The sequence below is a fragment of the Etheostoma spectabile genome, chromosome 14 (genome assembly GCF_008692095.1).
Source record: "Etheostoma spectabile isolate EspeVRDwgs_2016 chromosome 14, UIUC_Espe_1.0, whole genome shotgun sequence".
In the NCBI taxonomy this organism is placed as follows: Eukaryota; Metazoa; Chordata; class Actinopteri; order Perciformes; family Percidae; genus Etheostoma; species Etheostoma spectabile.
Window position 1 is genome coordinate 13718809 of NC_045746.1, and position 13795 is coordinate 13732603.

At 39.2% G+C, this 13795-nt stretch overlaps 1 protein-coding gene across 4 annotated transcripts; it reads left to right on the forward strand.

Moving 5' to 3' along the window:
- Positions 1 to 808: 808 nt before the first annotated feature.
- zgc:63863 (TBC1 domain family member 20) lies at positions 809 to 13482 on the forward strand. 4 transcript variants are annotated; one of them, XM_032535525.1, is made up of 10 exons: positions 815 to 1218; positions 2345 to 2399; positions 3267 to 3397; positions 3505 to 3585; positions 3773 to 3959; positions 4072 to 4173; positions 5777 to 5933; positions 6556 to 6740; positions 8078 to 8187; positions 9087 to 9311. In XM_032535525.1, exons 1-10 carry the CDS (start codon positions 1149 to 1151, stop codon positions 9089 to 9091), a joined length of 1083 nt encoding a protein of 360 aa, XP_032391416.1. In that variant the 5' UTR covers positions 815 to 1148; the 3' UTR covers positions 9092 to 9311. The 4 variants fall into 4 exon arrangements, with proteins under 4 accessions (XP_032391417.1, XP_032391416.1, XP_032391414.1 ...); XM_032535523.1 differs by having other exon boundaries at positions 816 to 1218; positions 9119 to 13482; XM_032535524.1 differs by having other exon boundaries at positions 820 to 1218; positions 5777 to 5918; positions 9119 to 9779.
- Positions 13483 to 13795: the final 313 nt, after the last annotated feature.

A 13795-nucleotide genomic window follows, 5' to 3' on the forward strand; every position in this document is an offset into this window, starting at 1 on the left:
TTATTATTATTATTATTAGTAGTAGTAGTAGTATATTTAGCCTGCTTTAATGATTAGATATGTTGCTTGTAAATGTTTTCATGGATGAATGATAGGTACAAATTTGGGAATTGGGAAAAGCACTATGTCCTAAAATGACACGACAACTAATGTGCAGAAGCAAAACATTCAGAACATTAATTTCACCTATATCAACAATATGGCTACACTTACAGCTTTAATCCACAGTAAGTATGCATACATGCAATGCAATACAATAAGGTATTCACAATATAGATCCCACAATTGCACTTTAATCAATTCTAATAAATTAAAGTGAACAAAAATGATTTATACATACATATAGGTATTTTGTATTTAAACTGGTGTTATGGTTTGTTCCACGTGAAGGATTTTGCAACTGTTCAATTTCAGTGTTTTTTTCGTTTCTCATTGTTGTGAATATACTGTACATCTTATATTATTCACACTGAGAAAAAGTAGTGCACACAATACATGCATTATTGTCCATAATATATTAACATGGTATTATTCATTTTGCATCACATTGAACATTTTAATTTGTCATTTAATCCCATTGGCCTTTCATAGGACTAGTGTCTTTATTGCTAAATTGACATCTACCTCGTCCAGTACATTCCATTGTATCGTTGACCACAGGTTAACCTACATTATGAAAAAAAAACTTGAAACTTGAACTCTAATAATATACTCATTTCATAAATAACAACTGCCATATAGCGCTATACTGTCTGTCGCCTTGTGGAAACAGATGAAAACATTCAGAGTAGGCTATGTAATTGTGTCATGGAACACATTTCAATCAAGTGAATGCCTTTATAACACAAAATGAAACAGTCCATTAGTCCCCGAATATTAGAACTACAAAACTACACAGTCAAGGCAGTTTGCAGTGCGAGTCGATGGGGAGCCAATGGCATTCGTGCGCTGTGTTGCGTGTCATTTCTGCCCAATTGGAGCGGAGCGTGATGATCTCAAGTTAGTTTTAGTCTTTCAGGAACAGCTGTTGAGAGAAGCGTTCACGTATAGCCAAATGTTGTCAGTGTTTTTACCTGTTTATTTTTAATTCTTAACTTGCCTATGGTCACAACACAAACGTGTTCATTCGGAAGTCAACTTTTAAAGGGATGAAAAGGCTAAAGAAGAAGAAACAAAACGCTGGAGTTGGAGTGAATGGGAATGGATCTGTCACAAAAGGTAACCAACAGATACTTAGCTAAGGTGTTCAATAAACGTATACTAGACTTAAATACCGATTTTTACAGTCTATGATACGGACTAGCCACACAAAGCTAGACATTAAACCAGCCTGTTTGTTTACTTATGTCGATCTACAGAACGTGTAGCCTTCAGACAGTAACTAACCTGTCCAGTGGAAAATGCCAGCAAACTTAAAATTATTACTGCAGCCAGCTCACAGCCACACAAACTGCAAGACACGAATCACAAGTTGTCCGCTGTGATCCTAACTGTATCGAACAACCAGTTCTGTTTTTTTGTTTTTTACACGTTTGTCAAAGTAAGCAAACGTCAGCTATATCTACCAGTGGTGATTGCGTGGCAGCTAGCCTGTCAGCCAACTTGTCAATTTGTGATCAAAGCTGTTAGCCAGAGAGAGAAAGATGGTCATGATTATGTCATTATTCACTGTAAAAAAACAACAACAACAACATCCTGCCATTACACTTATGTCATCACAATAAACACTGGACTTTGGTTTAACCCTATCAACCGAATCATTCAAACAAACACCTTATTTTGAATTTGATCCAAACTTACTGGATAGCACTTACATAACTATGGTCATATTTGTGACTCATAATAATCAATCATTGTAAGGCATTGTTTGCATGAAAGGCACTTAATGGTGTCAAAAATAATTTCGCAATAGGGATACAATAAGGAACACCTCAAATCTTTTCTGCAATTATGTTGGGAAAAAAAAGTTCTACAAAAATGGCTAATATCTTTGTAAAAGTCATACTTTAAATGTGTGTTAATTTTTTTTCCACCACTTCAAACTGTTTTTGTATGTGTGTCTGTGGTCTGTTCCTCTTGGTAGCCTATATTTATCACACCAACATAATCTCTCTTCTCCCTCAATGCCTTCTCCTTTCTCTTTCTCCACATCATCTGTCATTATTTCTTCTTTTTCTTTCTCTTCATCCCCATGTGCCTTCCTTCTTTTTCTCTGTTTGCCCTTTACTTTATTCATGTATTATTTTCATTCCTTAAATATTTCTTGCTCTGTCATACCTCCCCATCCCTTCTCTCACTCCATTACCTTTCTCTTTCCCTCCTCATCTCTGTCTTTCTTTTACAGAACCAAATTGTGGAAGAAAACAGAAGTTGGCTGAGATTCATCAGGCTTTGATCAGGTTAAAATTTTAAAAGTTAATTATCAGCTCCAGTTTGTTAAAGGTGCTGTAGGTAGGATTGCAAAGATCCAGGGCTTAAAGACAAAAAATTTGAACATCGACAACTTCTCAGTCACTCCCCCCTTTCTGCTAGAGCCCAAAACGGTCTCCTAAGCCCTTCCCCCCCACAAGGGAGAATGAATGCGTGTGCATGTGCAGTGATTGACACGCATTTCTAGAAATCTATAAAGTTTTGACAGTTTTCATCATACCAAATGCCTCCATTATCACCAGAGCAATGAGCTACAGGATGTGTTTTCCCAAGCGGGAATAGCCCGCTGCTTGCTGTTCCACAGTTTGACGGTATGCGTTTATCGGTAGACAGTTACCTTCATCCCTCCCTGCTATGCTAATTCCACACATGAAGATTACTCCCATGTGCCCAGTAGGCCTGCAAGATTTGGGGAAAATAATGAATCACGTTTTTTTTTTTTGCTCAGAATTGATATCACGATTCTCTGCCACACTTTTTTTGACCATGACAAAACAAAAGTTCAAAAGTTATCATCAAAGTTCATCAAAAGTTATTTAAAAATTAAATCGTAAACAGGGTGTATCAAGATTGCGATTTTGTAACGATTAATCGTGCTGGCCTAGTGCCCAGAGGAATAGTGTGAAAAAAGACCGTGAAGACATTTGTGTCAGAAGCCGTGTGGGACCTAATTGGCCAAATTGCTCAGAAAAGCTCATGCAGAATGGAACAGGCTGATTCACGTTTAATGCAAAAGAACAAAACAACAGTTTTCTTTTTCTATTTAACCTAGGCATGTGGACAAAAATCATGCTGTCACATTATCAATTGTCCAATTCTGACTTTTGAATGTGCAGTGATCCAGTGGACATTGAGACCTTGAGGAGAGCAGCAGCCAGTAAGGGAGGACTGCTCACTGATGAACTGAGAAGGAAAGTCTGGCCCAAACTACTGAACATTAATGTCTATGATCTACCACGTAAACCTGGTTAGTAGTTGATTAATACTAACATTTACTGGGTTGATGTGTGCTACATAATACTGTTACAATTACTAATGCTGACAACAATCATAATAACATTTCTTCTGTTGTAGGTCGAGATGTGAGGGAGAACCACAAGGACTACAACCAAGTAGTCCTGGATGTCAGGAGGTCTATGAAGCGGTTCCCTAAAGGTGTGTGTGTGTGTGTGTGTGTGTGTGTGTGTGTGTGTGTTACGCTTAGTGCCGCCCAAGTTGATTGGGTAGGTCTGGCAATGCAAGACTACTACAGTTCCAATCACAGGTATTTCACAGTTGTTTTTGAGTGTGTTGTTTTTTCTGTTAACATTGTATTTATTTATGATCCTTGGCTCTCCCTCAGGTATGCCAGCCACAGAGAAAGCCATTCTCCAGGAGCAGCTGATTGACATCATACTGGAAGTTTTGAAATGCACCCCTCAGCTCCATTACTACCAAGGCTACCATGATGTGGCCGTCACTCTGTTGCTGGTTGTTGGGGAGCGGATGGCCATCGCCATGCTGGACACTCTGTCCAATCACCATCTCAGGTTATATTTCTTTTCTAATTTTTTTTCTCCACATAGCACAATTAACTGACTATATTACACATTATTTAGCAATGATATCTCTACAACGTCTGTCTGTTTTCTCCGTCTGTAGGGATTTCATGGATCCTACCATGGACAGCACTAAACACATTTTAAACTATCTGATGCCTATATTGGAACAGGTTGATACAGAACTACATGAGTTCATGATCAGGTAATCACACACACAAACACCCATCTAATGTACAACTACACTACTGTACTGCTGCACTTCTAGCTGTAGAAGAGATACACACTCAAATTTGAATGTGCTTTTTGTAAGTTGCTTTGAACATGGTAATGTAAGTCAAAACCACTAGAGGGCATCATAGTGTTGATTTTCACCTGAGAGCGTCACAGAGAGACAAACTGTGGAGTAGTTTGTGTTTGAATTTCAACTCAATCTCATTGGGGACTTCTCGTGTCAGATGGTCCAACAGCTGTTTCAGAGCAGTTTGCGTGCACCACGTTTACTTTATTTGTTAGGTGTAATTAGCCAACAAATGATTCATGATCTTTTTGCAGTTTATTGAAACAACTAGTTACTGTAGGTCAAGGTTGGTATTTGGGATGTTTGTGAGTCATGAAATGTCTTCAAAGGTGTGTGTGTGTGTGTGTGTGTGTGTGTGTGTGTGTGTGTGTGTGTGTGTGTGTGTGTGTGTGTGTGTGTGTGTGTGTGTGTGTGTGTGTGTGTGTGTGTGTGTGTGTGTGTCTCTACAGTAACTTGCTGTCTTGTTGCCTATTCATAATTGATGCTGGTCTGGCATCCTCCATATTTGCTAATTACCCATCTACTCAAATACAAGAAGCTCACACAAACAGAAAAATCACAAAAAAACAAGACTTTGCTCTCACAGAAAAACAGCAGGATAAACCACACCAGACTTCAAAGTTTGGAACGCTCTTTTTTTGTGAGCACCACTTCCCCTTACCTGCCTTTGTATCTTTGCCTCCTTTCTTCTTTTCTTTTTTTCTCTCTCTCCCAGTTCATTTTCTCTCTTTTATGTCCCTCTCATCATATCCTTCCCAGACCTTTGCTCCCTTTCCTTCCCCTTCCCCCTGTCCATCACTCCCCCTACTTCTTTTTTTTTTTTTTTTTTTAAATCTTGCAAACCCAAAGGTTTTATGACCTTTGGCTTAAGCCTTACAATTTGTGATCAGTTCAGTTTACAAATCAGAGAAAGTACTGATGTGGCTCTAGAGGAGCTTTGTCAAGTCTGAGAAAAATAATGATGATGTCATCATCCCTGGCAAATGGGGAGATTACACATTTTGAGGGAAAACCTGTTACACAAACCTTTTTGAAGACATGTTTGAAAAATGTAGTTTCTCAGGGAGAGTCAAACCAAAATCCCTTTGAGATAGATTTTGTTAATCGTTGAACACAGGGTTGGCACTTGAACCATAATAGGGATTAAAAGTCATTTTAGCTTCTCTGCTTGGACATTTTTTCTTTTCCTTTTTAAAGGTAAACTGGATCACACTGGTTTATTTTGTATATTTTATCTTAGAATTGCTTACACTGTACAATACTGCACAGCGCTAGGTGTACTATTAGTTTTCCAAATTATTTCCTACCTTCCACACAGCCATTGGATTTCATTAATTTCAATTACAGTATGAAAATCACCTTGGAGAAACTTGCTCTTTGTGATGGATTGTGATGTGATGAAACCAGTAGGTGCCTAGAAGACTTGAAAACAGTATAATATAAAAATAAAGCATTCCTCTGTTTACATCAACATCTCTTTATTTATTTATTCGTCATTTTCTTTTAGAGCGGAGGTGGGAACCATCTTCGCACTATCCTGGCTCATTACATGGTACGGCCACGTGCTGTCAGACTTTAAACACACCATGAGACTCTACGACTTCTTCTTGGCCTCACACCCACTAATGCCCATTTACCTGGCCGCCACGGTAAGAGGGAATTTGGTAAGAGGCAGTGACTTTGTTTTGTCAGTAATCCAGGACACACAGACACGCACACACATGCACGAGTGAACTGATGAAGTACACAAGTACTGTGTAGTCACTGGACTAGTTAATTAGATGCCTTCTAATGAACAGATGAGAGCAAGAAAGAGGGGTACAGAGGGAGAGGTAAAATGGAAAAGAGAGGGAAAAATCGTTCCTCTCTTTGTTCTCATGGTGCTCAAACCAAATGTACACTTTCCTAAGTTTGGAAATAGGTGTTAATTTGAGTGTGGAAAGGCCTTTTTGCATGTTAATTACCAAGTACTATTGTGTACGTTTTGCTCTTTTGCAGTTGAGGATCTTAGTGTTTGTGTGTCTGTGCGTGTGCTTGTGTGAAGGGGCTGGGCAGAGGGAGAGTTCTGTTTGAAGTGTGTGAAACAACAAAGCAGAAGGAAGTTCATGTTTCCTCCAAGGCTGAGTACAGCGCACAGCATGGGGGTTAACACTTCATCTGCCTATTTTACTGCTAAGCGCTCATTCTGCCTCATTAATATCACTAAAGGTAGACAGTGTACATTATGCATTAACGTTTGCTCCAAGGTTACCCAGAAAAATCTTTAACCCCTCCTCTACTCTACAGATTGTGTTGCACAGAGAGAAGGAGGTGAAGGCGACAGAGTGCGACATGGCCATGGTCCACCACCTCCTCTCCCGCATCCCCCAGGACCTGCCGTATGAACGTCTGATTGGCCATGCCCAGGACCTGTTTGACCTGTACCCTCCATCTCTACTGGCCAAGCGGGCAGCACTGCATTCTCGTAAGAGGTGAGTGAGCAAGAGCTAAAACTAAAAAATAAATTAATAATAATAATGTTACTACAATGCATCCATCCAAAATGACTGGGGTTTCATGCAATTATGAGCACTTTGATCTATAAATTTGAGTTTTTCCTTACCAAAATTGAAGGTCTAAGGATAGAGGGTGTAAAGCCCTCTGTGCTCTATAAATAATACTTGTTGCATTCTGGTCAAGCAAGTGAGAAAGACATTTAATAAAAGGCATGCATGTCATTTTTGCTTTTGATATTTGCTCAAACTGTTTTGCATCTAGGGCTGCAAATAATGATTATTTTACTCATCACTTAATTAGTAAATCAGTTTTTGGTTGATGAATCCCAACCTAGCATTTATTATTTTCAATTGACTAGCTCAGAGACATTCAGCAAATGTTCACATTTAAGATGTTGGAAACAGTGAACATTTGAAAATAAGTGACAAACGATTAGTCAGTTGTAAAAAATTGTTGTCTGAAAGTGATCTGTCAATAATCTCAATCAGTTACTTGACTAATTGCTCCTGCACCTGCACTTTCTGTGCTCAAGAATTTCATCAGAACACATGACACTAATACAAAAGTTTATAAAATGTTTTGAGGTGGTGTATTTTTGTGTGATGTAAATTACAGGTGAGGAATTACATCCTGGTTTTAAAATGAACTTTTTCATCCACCAGCCAAATGGCTAGTGAATGTTAAAATTTGTCCCTCAACAGATTACCATGTTTTTTTTGCTGGTAAATAAAGCAAATCTACCAGCCAATTGCATAATTCACCAGTATTTTCCTATAGTAGATGGTGCTAATTTTGAACCCTGATTGTAATTCTTTAGTAACCAAGAGGGGGTGCGCTAAAAGCATTTCAAGACTCAGTGGTGCTGCTTCCATGCACAGACAATTTAGTTTGTGTGCATGTATGTGTGTGTAACCATGCATGTGACCATTTTTCCACATTTGTATTATCGAGGAGGAACATTAGATTCACAACTACACTAGTCTCTCCATCAGTCTCCCTCTCTTTGTCCTTCAGTGTTACTTACAGTCATTGTTCAGGAGAGGAAGTGACATCACTGACACAAGGCCTTGACTGAAAGATGTCCCATAATGTGTTACTCCCATAGCTTCCTATTTACAAGAGCTACTGAGTTCGCAGTTCTTTTAAATTGTCTTCCCCCACCTGTCTTTATCCATCAGTTGATCCTTCAATTCATCTCTTCACCTCATTCCAGCTGCCTAAGCTTCACCTTAGACCTGACTTTGTTCTCCATCACCGGCTAACTCTTCCCACCTCCATCTTTCCATCCTTCTCTTCCTGTGTTTTCTGTCAGTCTGTCAATCAACACCTTCCAGGCGTTTCAACTCTCCACCCTCCGCCAGAGGCCTGACTCAGTTCTCCAACGCCTCACCAAGGCCCAGGGCGCCACCACCTCCAGACACGGTAAAAATAGCAACTGTTATCTTAATACTTACTCTGAAGAAGGACTGCACACGCACAAACAGTACAAACACACGTGCAAGTGAGTGGAGTAAAAGTAAATCATTTTGAATGCCCTTTGATGTTGGGGAACAAATAATTATTGACTGGGAAATTGTAAGAACAAACATTTCAAACGTCAAAATCGCTTGATGGATCCACAGTTCTTCACATTTTACACATGAACACAACTCTTCAGAACAAGGCGATAAATATGTCACCACCCACAAACGCTGCCCCCTTTGTGCCAATCAATAACAAGTAAACAAATAATGTAGTACCCCCATCAGACCAATCAAGTACAATATGCCAGAACAGAATAAAGAGATGCGTTATTCCCGTCAGTTTTGTGAGAATCTGATCAGTGGCTTCTGACATATTGTCTGTGACGTACAGTCAATCAAACATATGCTTTAACATTCCCCTCAGGCCAAACAATATAATATTAAAATTGATGCACATCATTCCCTGCAGTTTCATCAAAATTCAATTAGCAGCATCCAATATGAGGTGCGTAACGGACAGAAAGAGCACCTCCTGATTTCAAAATGAATGGGAGTCTGTAAGAGACAACCTGCTGTCTAAATGTTAAACAAGTGATAAATGTTGGATAACTTTAAGTGGAGTTTATAACTCTAGGCCTCTAGGTCATTAAATTGAGAGTACTTCTTAGCAGACATCATGGAACAAGATTGCTTGTTTAATACCTTTGCCCATCTTGTCTCTACTCCTTGTGTTTTGACATCCCTTGATCCCCTTTTTGTTTTCAATCCCAGTTACAAAATGCAGCTTGATCCTCCTTTTGGTTCAGGTTCCAGCATTATGAATCCTTTTTGATCCCTCCATGTCTCCACTCCTCACAGTCTGACCCCTCCTTCCTGTTCTGTGCTCGTAGCCTCTCGACACTCAGGAATGGAAGCAGCTTTGCCCCGAGACCGCGGCCAGCTGTGGGGGAAGGGGAACACGATTGTGAAGATGGCAGTGTGGGGGCTGTCCGCTACGCTCGGGGCAGCCGTGTTTGCTGTGGCTCAGACAGCTATGGACTGGGGACCTGAGGTGTTGCTCCAACTGTTCTGACGTGACGTGGGATTTAGACTGTTAGACCCACACACATGGCGACTGCACATATCTGCTCTTCAGATAGATAACAATAAAAACAATTACACACATAAACAAAGACTTTGAAGACTTGAAGCTTGTCTCTCCTGCTGAGAGAAATTGTTGCAGGAAAATAAGAAGAGGTCAGTTACCCTGGTGCCAAACAGGTTGTTGCTACTCAACCACAGTGAACATATGTTAGATACTAGCCAGCCTCAGGATGTGTGTCAGCAAGTGTATGTGTGTTGTCTGTTTCTGAGCGGGTACCTCAGACCTTATACCACATGTGAGCATGTATGGATAATTGAACAAGCCTACAGGGGCCTCTGACTGCTTGGACCTTTTGGGCCAGAGCCTCTGTAAAAAGTGACTGTTAACAGTTTGCTTTAAAGGGTAATTAAAACCACCACAAATACCCACAAAACAACCACAAAGAGATGCAAAGTGACCACAAAGAGGTGTAGTACTAAAAAATGACACAAAACAACCCCACAGAGACACAAAACAACTACAGAGACATACAAAATGACCAAAAACCAGACGTTAACCGTGTTTAACCGTGTTGTTTGCAGTTGTTTTGTGTCTCTTAGTCTGGGGGTCTTGCTCCTATGTAAGAATGGTGGGGGCCTTTACATGTCTGTACCCAGGGGCCCATTGTCTTATTATCCATCCATGCATGTGAGACACTAACAGATCTTGCTTTTTCAGGCTGTTGCTCATACTACCATCGGTGTTACATTTTTACACGTGTCTCTGTGTGTTTGCTGTTAGCTGATTATTTTGCTGATAACTCGTTTTTAGACCGTCATGCTTGTTTCGTTGCATTTCTGTTGACAGTGTTTTAGTGTGCTTGTTGGATCAGCAGCCATATCTGAAAGCAAAAAGTGCCCTTAGCCAGCACGATAACACATGAATACAAATTATTAAAGAGCGGTATTTTCTGCTGAAAGCTTCCAGTTATGAGCAAAGAAGGAGAGCAGGGAAGAAATGGGAAAGATGGAGGGAGTGATTTTGCCCGTGAGCCACTGGTATTAATTGCTTTACTCCAGGTGTCAGCAAGTTACATTTACAGTTGAGTTTGACGCACAAGATGAGTTGCTTCTGCCCCAAAATGTAAACATTACACATGGTTGCACTCAATCGAGTCAACTCAAGTTATTTTTTTATTTTTTGTTTTTATTTTTTTCTGAAGCAGTTTTCAGGGCTGTTGTGGTGGCCTACCACTGCTCAATCAATATGGGGAAGAGACCAGTACTTTTACGTTCTTAAAATATTTAAGAGGTTTGGGTTTGCGCTTACATCCACACTGAGCAGTCATCAACAGAACTACAGTCCATGAATTCAGTTCTTCTACTTCATTATATTTCTCTTCAGCATTTTACAGCTACAGTGATTAGTTTAACATATGTGAAATTGGGTTTTTATTTGTCTTGTAGTGAAAGAAGTTAACTACCTGCATCACACACCCTGGAAATATTGTTGGACCAACCATAATCACTGAGTTTGAAAAGTGAATATTAATAATACAGGCTGTTTCCAACTGAGGTACATACATATTTACAGGGCACAGGGGTTTCTCCAAACAGCAATTCATGCTCTGTGTGCCGACCAATATTCTGAAATATTTATCAGCTTTTTCCAGCATGTTGCTGAGTTGCATCTGTTAACACAACTTCAGTGGAGTCAGAGCACTCTCATCCCTCCTTTCTCCGTCATCAGATATGAATTTTTGGCATCTCTGCAGGAAGTCCGATTGGATGTGAGGTTTACCCTGTTGATTTTAGTTGCTCTGTAGCATAGGAATTAAACTGGTTTGTGCTTTTTTTGTACGAAATTACTGTAGTACATGTATTGTACAAATCTAGGGTACTCCATTTTTAGCCTCAGGGCAATCTGAGAAGGATTGCAGAGCTGAGTAGTTAACAAGCTAGTCAATCAATCTATCACTCCATTAGTAGTTCGTGTCAGGCATTCTTCAGAAAATGCCAATTGCTGCGACTTTGATTGGTAATTCAGGGATTTTATTTGAGAGTACATAAATCAATCAATGGCCTGTAACAGGTAGTCAGCTGGCCTGCAAGCCAGTTCAGACATCTAGTCAGTCAGTAAGCTGTAGTGGTTGTTCAAATAGACCTCTGCATGTTCCACTTTACAGTCTGACAAGCTGTACATCATCCCATTTGTGCGCCTGATGTAATTAATTGCAATAATAGGCTGGGCATCTGTGTTTTGGTTTTGTTAGGATACTCGACTTGCGTCTGTATAAACTGTCAACAGTCTTATTATTTATTTTCAGAGCAACAACATGATTGGCTTTTTATTTAAATGTGAAACAGTTAATTGGATTTTATAAATGTGTGTTTAAAATGAACATGTGGGGCAGTAAAATTGATTATCATGGTTTTTAATCAGCAGTCTGAACTTTATATTTACAAAAGGGATCCAGTTATTTTACATATAAAATACTGTCTTCATGAATCACACTAGTTCGGCATTTTTGGAAACATGCTTGATTGTTGTCTTGCCAAGAGTTAGATAGTAAGAAGATCGATACCCCTCTAGGGTCTAAATTAAAGTACGTTAAATAAGCTACAGCCAGCAGCCCGTTAGCTTAGCTTAGCACAAAGACTGGAAACAGGAGGAATAGCAAGCCTATGTGTGGCTCATGTGCCAGCTCACTTTTAAGATTGAAATAATAAACAAATTACATTGCAAAGGGAACATTTACAGCCGTATGCTGCATGGTTGGCATTGATGTGCCGCTTGCTCTTATTACACAAACGGCTCATTCTGAAGTGAAGTACATTCTGTTACCCCTGGCTGTGCTTTTAAAGTGATCATATGCATTTGTGCATCAATGATGGTTGGAAACAGGTGATTGATATAAAAAATAATAAAAAAGCAGTTTTCATATATTCCTTGCTTGCACTTGATTGGCTGCCTAAGACATAAATATGCAGGGAAAACCCCCTTTGACCAGAGTCTTTGATCTTCAGACATTAGTCAAGATGCAGTTGTATTATTAGTGCAATGTAGAACAACATACTCACACAGGGAGAGGGTGGTGGTGGTGGTGCCAGATCATAATGAGGATTTAATTCCTGCCCCTGGCTCTTGGCGTGCTTAAGACACTTTCTCCTTGTTTTTGTTTTTTTCTCACATTCTCTTACACTTACACCAACACCTGCACCGGTCTCGGTCTGGCAGAGGCATTAGGTAAAATGGATAAATGATCGTAGGATGTTATTTGGGTTTAATGAAACCAACCAAGATGTTGAAGAAAGAAGATGGATGCTGTTGATTCCATGTCTAAAGCTGACTAAAGAGAACTGTCAAAAAGTAAAAATCATGAAACACTTCTAGAAGAAGTAAATGTAGAATAGAAGTGCAATGATTTACTTGTAGTAGTTCTGTCGATAGTAGTTTAGATAGTTCACATTTAATCATTTATTTCAATTATTTTTTTAAGTTGCATTTTATTTATTTTGTTGTCTCTCTTGATATCAGCCCACATCTCCAAAGATTTTTTTAAGGCTAATCCACCTATCAGTCAAATCTATTTGCCACAAAAACAAACAAAATCCCATTGATGATTCATTACAGAAAGTTTTAAAAATGTGAACATATCTGCACAGGTTTTAAGTTGATTGGGAAATGAGTGATACATCTTTTGATACATATTTAGTAACATACTAAATTAGCTGCAGTTGAATGAAAATCGAGGAATAGGATTTATTTCAGTAGCTGGATGCAGTGGGTGCAATTTGCAACTACTCATTGGGTTTGGCTTTAACCAAAAACATACTTTGTGTAAATCTAAAGAACTTGAAATTCATGCCAAACTATGAATTCACGTTGGTGAGGTGAAGGCCCTGGAGTTAACCTCCCAGTGAGCTTGTGAGCCTCAGGTCCAAAATTGTTTTCCCAAAAGACTTGATTGCACCAAATGCTTTTACAGATAATGATGTAAGCCCTTAATTTGTGTGTGTATGTATGTATGATTCCTGTGGGCACTTGAATGCATGTTTCTCATATCCTGAGTACCAAACATTTGGTATAACCATCAGGTTGTTTGCACCTTGTACTGCATTAATACTGAGATGTGTCTTTGACAATAAGATGAAGCTGTTTTTGTCCGAGGTAAAACAGTGAATAAATGATCAAAAAAACACTTCTGGTTACAATGTGAAAGCTTATTTTTGCCTTGGAAACAATAGTTTGACAAAGAAATCCAAACTCAATGTCTATTTACTAGCAATCTTAGGAGATATTTTGTCATTATTTTGTCATTTTTTTAACTGAACAAACCTCATTCATTCCCAGGTTGCAGCTTCTCAAATGTGATGATTTGTCAACTTTTCTTTGTCTTTCCCGATTGTAAACTAAATGTCTTTCGGTTTTAAACTGTTGGTTAGACAAAATATGAACTTTGTTCTTCTGGTCGCCGTCTATCGAGCCAGTCAAAAATAGTTCA